The sequence below is a fragment of the Rousettus aegyptiacus genome, unplaced genomic scaffold (assembly GCF_014176215.1).
Source record: "Rousettus aegyptiacus isolate mRouAeg1 unplaced genomic scaffold, mRouAeg1.p scaffold_m13_p_3, whole genome shotgun sequence".
Taxonomy (NCBI): domain Eukaryota; kingdom Metazoa; phylum Chordata; class Mammalia; order Chiroptera; family Pteropodidae; genus Rousettus; species Rousettus aegyptiacus.
The window spans coordinates 19,685,338-19,698,890 of NW_023416306.1; the positions used below are offsets into that span (position 1 = coordinate 19,685,338).

At 43.8% G+C, this 13,553-nt stretch overlaps 1 protein-coding gene across 9 annotated transcripts in view; it reads right to left on the reverse strand.

The window, feature by feature from the left end:
• PALM2AKAP2 (PALM2 and AKAP2 fusion) overlaps positions 1–13,553 on the reverse strand; it is a 399,047-nt gene that overhangs the window by 182,496 nt on the left and 202,998 nt on the right. For 7 of the 9 annotated variants that reach the window (XM_016129981.2, XM_016129979.2, XM_016129975.2 and 4 more), the window contains one exon: positions 9,059–9,160. The exons of the other annotated variants lie outside the window; for them this stretch is intronic. In XM_016129981.2, coding sequence (XP_015985467.2) covers positions 9,059–9,160 — 102 coding nt within the window. The remainder of the gene's footprint in view (positions 1–9,058; positions 9,161–13,553) is intronic. 9 annotated transcript variants of the gene reach the window in all.

Below are 13,553 nucleotides of genomic sequence, written 5' to 3' on the forward strand. Positions count from 1 at the left end.
AGCCCAAATCCCGCTGCCATTCTGGGGTTTCTAAGGATCAACTCTCTTTCCTATTCTATAGCCTCATGTGACACTTCATCCGTTCAAATCTGTGAGCTCAGAGGCTCCCTGTGAGGCACACATTCTGGATGGGAAGAAACTGGGCATTAGCCTTGTTGAGCCAACTCTCCCCAGGCACCCTTTCCTTAGATGACTCATGGATACATCAACCTCTGCAGCTTCATAACTAAGTCCATCTTCTCTCAAAACTCCCCCAGAGACTTGGTGGTAAATAATACCAATACCACCTAGTCTCTCAAGCGAGAAGCCTGAGAATCAACCTTGTCTTGTCCTTGTCTTCCTAATTCCCCATAGCCAAACAATTGCTGAGAATAACAAATTCTCTTTTAGATCTATTCCCCTGCATCTCCTCACCACCACCTATATGACCACTGCCCTAGGACAGACCCTCCTCTGCTCTCTGCACAACACCCCTGTTTCCCTTTTTACCTATCACTTGTCTCTCCTCATGGCCAGAGGGCCAAAGGTTGCCTGAGGCTCATTTTTGTGTGACTAGAGAAGCAATAAATGGTTTTTACAATTTTAAAAGATTGTAAAAAGGAAAAAAAGGAAGGAAGGAAGGAAGGAAGGAAGGAAGGAAAAAAGGAAGGAAGGAAGGGAAGAGAAGAAGAAGAGAAAAGGAAAAAGAAAAAAATTAAGGAATATGTGATAGGGACCATACATGATACACAAAGTATAAACTATTTACTATCTGGCCATTTACTGGAAAAAGTCTGCTGACCCCTGCTAGCCTATGCTCCATCCTGCCCACAGAGGTACCTTAATCACAAACCCTCTTTTGATTCCTGTGTCTGTATAGGATAAACACCAAACTCCTTAGCTTGGCCTATAATTCCCTTCAGAATGTGTCTGCAACCTTCCTTTCTAGATTTGTCTTGCAGCCTCTCTCATTCCCCATACAGTCCGGCCATAACAAACTTCTCACCATTCCCAAGACACTCCACATCCTGCCATGACTGCTGTCACTCTACCTAGACTGTCTTTCACCCTGTCCCCACTGGCAGTCTCCTGGAGTCCTATGTCACATCTCTGTGATCACTGCCTTTGAGCCCTTACCTCTTTCTGAATAACTACAAGTTCGCCAACTGTGTTAATAAGATCCAAACTACCTTTTCAATCGCATGTTCTATCGCTCCCTCTCCCACCAAATAACGCCGTACCACACCTAAACATTTCCTGCTTTTGTTAAGATTCCTTTCACTTGAAATGTCCTTCTTTTGAGTTTCTACACACCCAAATGTGACTCATCCATCGATGTCCACCCAGGTCAACTGACCCCTCTTCCCTAAGCTTTCTTTGTTTATCCTACATCTAAGTCTTCTCCCTCTTCTTAAGATTCTCTGAACACATGTTCTAAACCTCTCTGAAGGCGCTTAACACTTTCCAATCAGTAGTACAATTATTTGTGGGAATGTTTTATAGATTTTCGAAATCTTCGAAGACTAGTTTTTTTTTGTCTGACATCTTTCTATGATGCCCCCTCCCTGCCGGCACCTACCTTAGAGCCTCCTGTACAGAAAGTACCTGATGTACACACCTGTGAAACAAATGCTACTAACCGAAAAGTCTAATTGGTTGTCTTACTCTAGTCACAGATACTTTGTACAATATGACACCAAGGAAAAGGTATACACAGTAATTAATGTTTGAACTGGTTTAAAAAAAGAAAACAGCAATGATATTGTTCCATCTGCTTGTATAATAAGATACAATCTGCTCATGATTAAGACTTAACTAAAAAAGACTAAAGCAAAATCCAATGCTTGATTTTCCTCATCTCCATTTTGAAAGTTTCACTGTTCAGCACAAAGCTCTTGAGTTTCCTTAAGCGACAAAATAGGAAGCCAACCAATATTTGTCATAGAGGTACATGGGCTCACACAATGATGGTGATATGAAGAGATGTATTTGTCCCAGTAATGTCCTGATTTTCCACAAAATGTGTCATCGGAAAAATAGAACAGGCATTTAAAACTCTGAATGGACTCCAAAAGCAGGTAATATTTAAATATTACATTTACATTAAAAAACACATCTTTGGGTTAAAATCCTATATCCTATCACTATTAACATACCCATGGGACAAATTTATGAATAAGGAAGGTAATAATAATTATCGATTGTACGTACAATATTTAATCATCTCCCAAACATCCAGTAATATGTGAACAAAATGACACCTTTACCTGCAAATCCATACAAAGTATGGACTAACATATTTCTATTTTTATATCCATATATGATAGGATAAAAATTATTAACATGGGTATTTTAGAGCTGTCCCTCTCCCTCCACTCATCAATGAAAATGAAGTCATTGTTAATCCAATTTTCTCTTCACCACCCCAACCCCCAACCCCACTTTGCCTTTGTCTGTTCTAGAATCAGAGACTGGACAGAAAGAAGAGATGAGGATACAGTCTTTGCTAGAAGGGTTAAGTAGATCCACACAATAAGGAGTTGAGATAGACGGAGTTTAGTGGAGGAGAGAATAAAACGTGTGTGGGATGTAAATAGAAAGGGACCATTTCGCGGTGGTGGATGATGCTTTAAAGAGAGTGATATGTGGAGGAAAGAAAAGGAAATATGAGAAGTGCTTCTGGGTCGAAATATGCATTGGATTCCTTTTAATATCCTTCCAGAAAAATAGGTAAAGAACAGAGTTCTTTTTTATTTTACTATTTATTTATTTTGGCCTGTGATTTTAAACTGTATTTCGTGACAAGGCTCTGGATCGGAACCACAGGTAGCATGGTTTCATTAGGGTTACACGTTAATATGTATATTGACACGTTATACACTGTTCTTCCGATATTTCTAGAATATGAGGGTAGAACATTTTAAAGCATTTTAAAACAAACCTAGATATATTTTATGTCATAAAATACAGCATCCACCTGTATTTTTACCTCCAGCTAAAACGAGGCATCAAAGGAAACACATTTTTAGCAGGTTTCTTCAGGCTTGGTCTCACACTCCTCGTGAGCATTCGCTCCCTTCTCCACTAAGAAGTACATAGGTGAACACTTTGAGAAGCTCTGGCTTAGCACGAAGGCAATATTTAGACTTCATGGATACACATGTGAGAAGGTTACTAGACATTCAGAAAACCATACAGAAGGCATGGACGTTTATCTTAAATGTGTTGTTTATGAATAAGCATTTATATTTTGCTCTAGTTCTCGGCCAATGATATTCCAACTGTGAACAAGGGTGAATATGAACCAGTAGGAAAATAAGACTTACACTTTAAAGTCAGCATTTTGGTCTTGATGCATGTGCGCAATTGTAAAAACTCTTCTGCTTTTTACTGCTGCCAAGGAGTGTATACCAAGGGGTGTACACCTCTCGCTCGCATCATGCCCTCGCTTCCACCCGCAAAGAATACTCTCTAACCCGCCCTTTCTCCTTTAAGCTTCCCCATGTCACAGAAACACTACAATTTGTATAGTGATGAGAGAGTCCTATGCTCATTTTATTGAAAAAACAAAAACAAAAAAAAAAAAACGGGGAGGGGTTGCTGCTTGGGAGAGAAGGTTTTCTGGGGATCCCCTGATGTAGATTTTGGAAGAGCCCCACTGATACAAAGAGAAGTATTTGAAGAAAAACTCTCTTAAATTTCCTGGAGGAAGGATCTGGAGACGGAAAAAAGAGAGGAGACAGTCGGATGGAGGTTCCAGTGGTAGAGCAACTGAAGTGTGAAAGTACGTTTTGTAAAATGAAGTATTTAATTACTGATTGCCGAACATGACATACTGATGACAGTAAGGTTGGGGTACATACAGAATTTCTGGCTATTCTTTCCTAAGTGTAACCCTATAAGACAGGGAAGTACTATGTTCATTTTGTTCATGAAGAATAAGAATCAAAGTGGTCCTTTTCTGCAAAGGACAGGAATGAATGACCGATGAGGTGCTTTGACTTCAGGCCTCTGTGTTTGGTTTACTAGGTCCTTGCTCCCCCACAGTGCTCTCATCGATAAGAGAACCACTTTGAAGAGGCAGAGACACTGTAATGGGGGTGGTCATCCCACTCTTGGGGTTCTGAGAAGAGCCAGGTGTGGGCAAGAGTGGCAGGCTCCTGGGGAAGACCCCTGCCAGAAGCCAGGGTGAGGGTGAGGGGAGAAGCTGCTGTGCCCTGACACACTGCGGAGCCTGGAGAGATGGGTCTGAGGAGCAGAGAAAGCTTGATTCAGGTTCAAGCTTATTCCCCTGGCTCTACCACTTCTCTGTTCCCTGTTCCCTTAGCTTTTGCAAAATGAGAGCAGCTCTAAGGGCTACAAGGAGCCCAGGGGAGAGAAAACAAGAGCACTAGACACAGGTAAGGGGAAGGGGGACTAAGTGACATGATTTCATACCAGAATTAAGTAAGAGCACAAAAAACAAGACACTGTTCCGTGTTCTGTGAGGATGGAAAATTCAATGATTGTTAAATCCTTTGACTCAGCCTTCTTCCAGCTCACTGCCTTTGACTCACTGTGATCAGTAAAAGGGTCCATATGTATAAACGTATCAAATGACACTCCCACTGTCATTAGTCAGTAAGATGGGAGGTGTCGGGAGGAGAGAGAAAGACAATGGATCTATCCAGATGACACCCCATCTTTGGGTCTCACTATTCCCGTTTGTATAATGAAAGGGTACCCGGATTTGATATTCTATGGTGCCGTGAACACCATGTGTGACTTGCGTGTCAGTGATATGTAAAGTACAATAGGAGGGCAGCAGACAGTCAGATCATGACCATCACCCAGAAGTGAGGTTGTCCCAATATAATGAATATTCGGTAGCTGGCTTCACTTCTGGAATGTGGAAGAGAAGCTGATTGAAGGAACATACATATGCACGGTCTTGTCCCTTTGGGCACATGATTATGTGTGTGTATGTACATATGTGTTTACACCTTCTCTTAAGGTTGGAAATGTAAAATTGACTACAGTGATATCAATAATAATAAAAATTAGAAAATTAATTTAGAGGGCAATCTCTAACTTCAAAAAACCAGTAATCGAAATTTTCTTTGGATAATTATTTATATATCTGGGACACTTCAGTATTTATAAAAATAAGTCATCAAATAGGTGATATGGATGGATAACAAAAGCAAAAAGTCAGTTTCTCATATCTGATTCCATCTTTTTTGGTCAAGAAGGACAGTTTTCATTCTAAAAATTGCCAGAAAGACTATTGCTAAGAGGCAAGTAAAACCCAGTGGGTAGAGAAGATTGGAAAATAATAAAGCACCCAGGGATATAGATGCTCTCAGTGCTCAGGCCCAGGGCGCTGGTTCCCTTGTTGATGAATCTGTCTCAAGGATTTTGCATACCAGGAAAGGTGCTGGAGGCAGACACCCAAGGTTCTGATTTTCAAAGCTGAGAAGGAGGGAAGTCCATAAACTACACAGAAGTAAGCTTAACACCATGGCTGGAAATTTTAAAGTTAATTTTCAAAGAGCAGAGACCACCACGAGCCAGCACGGGTTCATCAGGCAGAGGCCATCGAGGTTGATCTCATTTTCACTTTTTTCAAGGTCTCTAGACAGATTGGGCAACTGCCACAGAGATATAGAACATCTGGATCATCATCAAGTCCCTTATATTTCTGTGGACAAGACAGAAACGTGTGCCTTGGATGTTAGAACATTGCTGGAACTTGTCACTTATTGAATAATTCTGCCACACAGGTGCCGAGTTAGGGTTCCCAAGGGCCCGGAGACCCTTGTGTGTGATGGGCCTCTGACTTTGGTTCCACTATGCAACACTTTTATCAGTGAAGTGACGAAGAATAATGAAGGCTTGCTTTTCAGATCTGAGGTGGTACTTAACTGAGAAGAAAAGTGAGGCCGTGAGGTACCACGATCGCAAGCTATAATGATGCCGACAATAAAGAGAGTTTCCTACTTTCAAAACTGCTAAAACCCTTTATTCGAATGAAATCTGACACAGAACTACAATATGCAAATGCCAGCGTGGAGGAGCTGCTGTGTTTGAAGCGGGAGAGAACGGCCTTACATCACTGCCTTCTCGCCTTCCGCTGAGGCTCCTCAGTGACCCCAAGGGACCCCCCCCCACATCCACAAGGCACGATCTAACAAGAAGGAATTTAACAGTCATATAAAATCTACGAAGGGCGGAAAGGTGCACAGCTCGTCCTTATTTTTGCCTTTCGTGATTAAGAAGTAAAGAATTTTGTAGGTTCTTCTGCATGTGGGCAGGTGAGGCAGCGTGTACACCACTGAGGGGGACGAACTGCACGTTCCAGCGGAAGTAATTCTGGAACAGTGACTTCACCAGATAAAGGAAACGAGGTTGAGCAGGGGCACGTGTTAAATGACTTTGCATCTTCGCCTTAGAACCTGAAGCTGAAAGGCCGAGATGCCAACCAAGCGAGTCGAATGGTCTGCAGTGTCACACATGCTCTGTGGCATGATCGGCCCCTCCCAGAGTGTGCTGGCCAGCTCTGCGCACCTCGGGGAGACTTGAGACAAAGCGGGCTGTGTTCAGAGAAGAGGGACAGAGATGGAGGAGGGTGTCTCAAAGCGAGCTCATCATCTTGCGACCCACTGAAGAGATGGGGCTATGGGACTTAAGGGGATGTAAGTGAGGATATGGGGAAGACAGGAAATGACAATCATTTTCAAATACTTAAAGGGAAATCAGAACTTAGGTTGGTTCAGAGTGGCTGTGGGGGCAGGATAATGAGCAATGAGGGGGAAGAAGAAGGCAGACGAATGGTAGCTCCATCGGAGAAAGAACTTTCCAGCATTCAAAAACAGCTATAGACAGAATAGAGGAAGACTAAGCTCCATTCACAGAGGTGTGTGACCGTGGTTTGAGGATCTCTTCACAGAGCTGCTATACCCTGGCTTCCATGATTGAAGAAGGGATTGGAATAGACGCCTCCTAATTCTGAAAAGCAATGATTCTAAACACATTCCCATTAATACAGAATCCTAAGCCACCCACACTCCAAACAACCAGATGATTTGTCATAATACTAAGCAATGACAGGTGACATTTTATAAAAATAGTGCTAAGGCTGTGCAAATCTCCAAAAGGACCTTCCTAAAGCAGTATGGATGACAACTAGGAAAATTTTAGTGGTGAGTGTCATTATCTGGTACGCTATCCGTGCTCTGTGTAGTCTCTATTCACCACAATTGATAATGAAGCTAAACACTCTATTCCAAAGCCAGTCTTGGACAAAGGAGTAAACCACATCAAATGTGATTCCTTCCACAACTCGGCTTATATGTATTTCTATGGCAGATGCATTTATACAGCTTAGCTCTTTAATAAACAAAAGTACATGTAAACTTATTTTCTAAAAGATTCTGATTATATAATTCTTGTAAAAAAATGCGTTTCCTCTTTGGATCATTATGTTTTTGCAGTGCCTCTAAATACAAAGGATGCTAGGTTGTGATGATATGTGTGTTCCCACTTACATAGCATCATAATCACATTAACGTACTACTCCTGAATTTAACACTCCTCGACTACCAACGCTGTGCAAATCCTTTTTATATTTCATCGAAGTTAATTCTCATGCACTGTCCCGACCCACCGTATATGAGCTGATCCGTTAGTTGGATCATGTTGCCTGTTCCGGGAGGTACAGGAGCATGTGGAGAGGGGCTGGAAAGCTTTTTACCCATGAGTTGGAAACCAGCAGCACACAAGTCCCTAATAACAAGGCGGAAAGTGTGTGAACAGTTAGGACCTGAGCTGATCTCCGAAATGCACCTTGGAGCATTTTAAAGAGTCCGCAGCATAAGTCACTGCCACCGATTCCCTTGTAGCCCAACTGAGGGCTGGAGTTCTGGTTTATTCGTCCTGTAAGTATCCAGGGAAATGTGGAGCTGGCCTGGGTTTGACCAGACGTCACTCACAGATCCACCCTACAGATCCACCCAACTCTTGAAATCTGTGTGTCTGCACGTAACGTAATATGCTAAGATATTTGCAGACAAACCCAATATTTAAATTGAATCAGCGCACATAACAAATACGTCAATATTTATTTGCCATTTATTTTACTTTTACATTGAAAATAAGGAGAATGTTATTTGTTTCATAAAATATTCAGATGGGTCTATATCAAAGATCTCCACTGGCTTAAAAGTCCATGATTGGTTTATTTCATAAAAGGTGTCATTATGGCGTTTATTTTAAATATAAACATACCTAGGTTATGCAAAGCATAATCTGATATGATATTTGAATTCACTTACATTGTTACTAACTGTGCAACCTTGGCAATTCAGTTTTTCACTTAAGCCCCTGGCACTCAGTGCATTTCTGCGTGGAGCAAACTGATCGGTATAGAGATTTCACTGTTCGCTTTCTCGCAGTTCTGATTGCTGAGGCATACCAGCGCAAAGCACAGCTCTAGCTATACCTTATACTCATGAATGTGTTATTTTCTAAAATCCACAATCGTGAGAAACATTAGCAAGAAACGTATAGTCTTTAAACGGCTGCTTCCCCACCCAAACATACCACACTACCTAAGAAATAACTCCAGAAATGAACAGACTTGGGAATATTCATTCACAATACACAAACAACTTGATGTCCAAAGGATTCCAGCAACACACTCATACATTTTGAAAATACTTTCCACCCAGCTTCCAACACAGCTCATTTGATCTTGTGCTATTCTAATACGGAAAATAAAGATCCCTGGAGTCAGAGTACAGATTCGTTTTGAGAATAAGGACAGAAACAAAGATCACAAACACGAGAGAGAGACTCCTCTGAAGCTGCAGGGGAAACATGCTATATCTTCAATACTTCCTCCTATTCAGTCCTCAATTACTCTTCAGGGCCCAGCGTCTGCCCTGTGTGGCCACTGCAAATTCTATGTCTGAGGCTGGGCCGAGGACAGGGTCGCTCTATGTAGGAATATCTTGGGCATCCCTCATTAATAAAGTGCAGAGACGTGTAAGGCCACAAGGCCAGTCCTGGCATCAAAACCAAATAGACCCCCAGGACTTACCAGCTGCTCTGCTGGTCCCGTCCTGCCCAGGTGACAGTTCTGCTGTTCGTGAATAGAGGATTGGCAGGTCGGGGAGCTGGGAGGAAATATAATTTACTGCATCTGGTAGCAGAGAACAGGGAATACAATTAGGCACGGTGTCGGGAGGCCCAATGGGTTCGCTGCCGAGACAGCAGCTCGTCTGCCCTACATAACGGAGTGCCCAGGCGGGCACTGAGCGAGAGGATCAGAGTAAACAAAGACAAGCATTTGCCCAGTGGCTGGTATTCAGCAGAGTAGCTGAGGCAGGAGGGATCTTGGCCAAAGAGCTCAGGCCCAGGACTGCTCTGTGTATTAAAAGATTCATCAGAAAGCTCTGGATTCTAAGAGTACAATGAGTTCGGGAGTGGGAGGGCTAATGAGATAGGCCAGTGAGAGTCAGTATTAGCTTGGTGGCATTGACCATATATGGAACATCAAACTAGAAATGTGCATTAAATAGTCTTGAGAATTAGATTTGGGTCTCACTCCTTGAACTGGTAATACAGCTTTATGCGCCTGATTCATTTTGAAGGCAAGTTTTATATGCATTAAAAAAAAAAAAAAACTCCTCTAGAATTTATCCCATGATTTCAATACTTCAGACAGGTGTTTCAGCCAAAAAATTCTGACATTCCAAATAACACCCAGTTGAACCCACCATTAGCTTATAGCGCAAAAGAGGTAGACCAGCTCTATTCGGGAGAATACAAGCTCATTTGGGGAGGTGAGAGATCTTGGAGGGTGAATGTCCGAAGTTGGACATTATTTTCTATGTTGAACTGCCCTGCCAGCATTCTTCAACTCAGGCTGCAGACCCTATTCTCACTGTGGGGAGCTGTGCGAAGGGTCTGGGCCCCAGACCAGCACAAGGCGGGACCAGAGGCAGCGGCAGTGCAGGGTAAGCCGGCCCTGCGAGGGTAGGGGTAGATTGCTAACAGTGGTCCATGGGAAGAATGGAGCAGCAATCTGGGGCTAGAGGGACAGTTTCGGGGACAAGCAATGATCAGACCAGACTTGCAGAACTTCTGAGTTCCACTGAACATTTCCAGGAATCTGTGGAATGGGACCTTAGGAAATCTGACTTCCTGCATTTAAACGAGATGAAGGCTCAAGCTATTAAGGTGAGAACTCATGGACCGGTCACATGTATATCTTGTACATTCTATGCTAAATATAGTTTCTAGGGCACCTGTGCACCTGAAAGCTTTAGTAGCTAGAAACTAAAGCCACTCACAGACAGGGGACCCTGGATTCTAAGAGTACCTGAAAGAGCATGTGATTCCCAGGGCTTATTCCTCAGCTTCCCCTAGGATGGAAGCTGTGAGTGGGTGATGGAGTTAGGGTTACAAGCATTTTAATACAGGGCATGGAGGGCTGGGGGTACCTGGCTCCTGCGAAGAGATAAAGGAGGGGCAAGGAGTGTCATATGAGGAAGGGAACAGGGCACCCTTCTCAATATGTCATTAAGTAGTAAACCCTAAGGTTATGCACCAGGAGGGGTCTCACAGATCAACACAAGGAATAACGACCAGGGCCGCCAAAGCTTACACAGGAGCAATGCCTTTGTGTAGCCTTGGTCAGTACACTGCCCTCTTCCTGACAAAGTTGGGGTGGTCTATCATCATTCTTCCCGGTGTCAGAGAAGATAGAGAACGGTCGCTTACAGAGTAGGCATTTAGGATGAGTGCTTCTGATTAGGTCCGGCACCGCTAAAATATTTAAAATATTTACTGTAGCCATGAAGAACATAAATAGGCAAAGTTAGAGAAACAAAGTTGATGAAAACGCCCCTGAAAATGTGATTTCTGGGCAATGAGAAGACGCACGGAGGATTCCCAAAAATTGGTATGATGGTTTTGACATGGCGATGGCTCTAGGTTACCACACGCTGGGTGGGACGGAAACCTAAGAAGATCAGTGCCATACAGCAAGGACTGAGATAGGCCCAGGGCTTTTTTCCTTGTCAATTCTGGCCAAGGGTTTCAGAGCAGCTCCTCGGTAGGTAAAGAATAGAGTTAGCACTAGATATATACTATATGCAATTTATAGTTACAAAAGACACTGCGCCTGTTTAAGGCAGTAAAACGACTCACCTAACTGATGAAGACTCTACTATATAACAAGTGTGCATATAGGGGGAGGGAGGAAGTATGTGTGTGCATGTGCGGAGGGGGAAGTCAGAATGTACATGGCCAGGAAATTCTACTCAAGATTAGAATACACTGCTCTTGATTGCCAGGGCTACCACGTGATCCAGCGGTATAGTACCTTTTCCTCTGACAGGCATAGGGTGACAGGCACAGGATTCCCGAAGTGGGGTCATTACACATGCGCACACCAGCAGCCATCTCCTTGGCGCCTCATCAAACTAGGACTGCTCTTCCTAATTATCTGCAGCACCTTGTACAGTTAGATAATCCTAGTTAGCCCTGGATTCTGTAATCAGCGTGTTTCAGAAGTTAGATATTTTTCTTAAGGTATTATTATTCTGTAATTACTTCGTGTTAGTTTTTAGTAACAATGGTCGGTTCTAAGAGAGTCTTGGCAACTTTGAAATCAAGGGGGCTTTAGTTTTTACCCCCAGACCATACAGTGACCTAAACGATGACCAAGTTCTTGGAAAGATGTGTTTCCTCCTTCGAATTTCCTTTTTTGCCTGTAGATCCTATGCGACGGAACACCCTCCTCCCTCCACCTGACTAAGTTATAACCAAAGATGGCAGTAACCACAATCCAGGGTGACATCAAATGCTCCCTGGCCATTTCTTGGGGTCCCTAAGACTTTTGCTTCCTCTTAACTCAGGGTCACTCATCCTGTCAAAAAGCGACAGAGGACAAAGTCATGAGAGCAATTTTCTCTGCAGGCTCTTTTTAGTTACGATCAGGTTTCTCGCCACCCCTATGAGCTACGTAGGTGAACAGATGAAAACAGTGAGAAGTAATACGGGAGGAAATGAGAGAAGTCCAGAGTGAAAATGAAAGAGACAGTGCTGAGAGCTTTTAGGGAGGCTTCATTTTTGCTTGTCAACATGTCATAGGCTATATGGGTCCCCATGCCCGTGTAGCCTTCCTGGGGACATGGCATGCAAGGATCTTTCCCTTCCCTAATTAGAGAGAGAAGTTCAGGAAAGGTCCTCGCTTGAGAAGGGAGAGGAAAGAAAATGAATACATAAAAGGTCATTGTGTACCCTTCTGGTATGTGGGTGTCTGTGGGTCGATGTCCCAAACCCCATCCCAGCCTGACACTTGCTGTATTACTGCTGACGGTGTGCCCTGTCTCGGGTCTTCCCCGGCACCAGGGAAGCCCGCCACCCGTCCCATGCTGCCACCCTTAAGCCCCCAAAACATGCAAGGCCACTTCCTCAGACCATGCTCTATGCCCAAAGCACAGAACGAGAGCCCCGATTTGGCCACATCCTAGAGAAGGCTCTAGAACTGTCGTAGGTCTTCCTCCTGGAGTCCCTGATGGCTTAGCTCTGCCTTGCCCCTGCCCACATGCACTGGGAGCAGAAGGTTTAATTTAATATGTTTCCAAAGGTCACCGGAGGTGCCAAAACCCAGATCCCCTACCTTTTACTTGCTGAGGAAAAAACACACAAACACATTTTTTTTTTTCCCTTTGCTAAAGTCAAAATTATCCTTAGTGCAAGTATCTTTGCTAATCCAGAAAAAATGCATTATCCATCTCTGCCTTTTAAAATCTTTTCTCATGTATTGGCAAATGACACTGGGGAAATACTGATGTCAACTCTTATTCTGGCTCCTGATCATCTTCCTAGTTAAGAGGTTGACTTTTTAAGAACCCGGTGAGCAGATGGTGTCTGATCCTTCCAACAAGTCTGATATTTTAGAACAGGTCTAGCTGAGGGCCAGAGTGAAGGTGGGAATCGAGTGGTTTTTCATGAGTTTGTAGCTAAGGTTAGGAGAGCAAAGTGAAGGACGAGTTCATCCCCAAGTTCATCTCCATGGCTCCAGGTAAGGGGAGCAGAGGGCAGGGGCAAGGAAGGGACAGCAGGAGGAGAGCCCACTCCTGCCAGGATGGGTCAGGATGTCAGGCCCTGTCTCAGGCCTTGTGTGCTCTGGGCCGCCCCTGTCCCATGGAGAGGGAAGTCCTGCCAGCTCTGGGGCCCTGGATACCTGGAGAAACTGCAGGTGTCGGACTCAAAATAGGCCTTAGGAAGGTCCTTTAACACCAGACATCGGCCTTCCGATGTGTGTTGTGACCTGGACACCTAACCACCAGCAAAAATGGACTCATTCCTGCCTGTGACCGGGCCCTGCTATTAACATTCTTTACTGAACATCTTTCAAGAAAGTGAAAGCAGTGAACCTTGAGGAACAAATGGGAAGGACAAGAGCCAGGCCAACTGCATGGGACTAGAAATGGTGTCATGGGAGAACGAGAGGACACTCGGGGTGTGGGCCTCCTCGGTGCCCTGCAAACAGTGCTGCTCTTTCTTTCTGATGTCTTTGC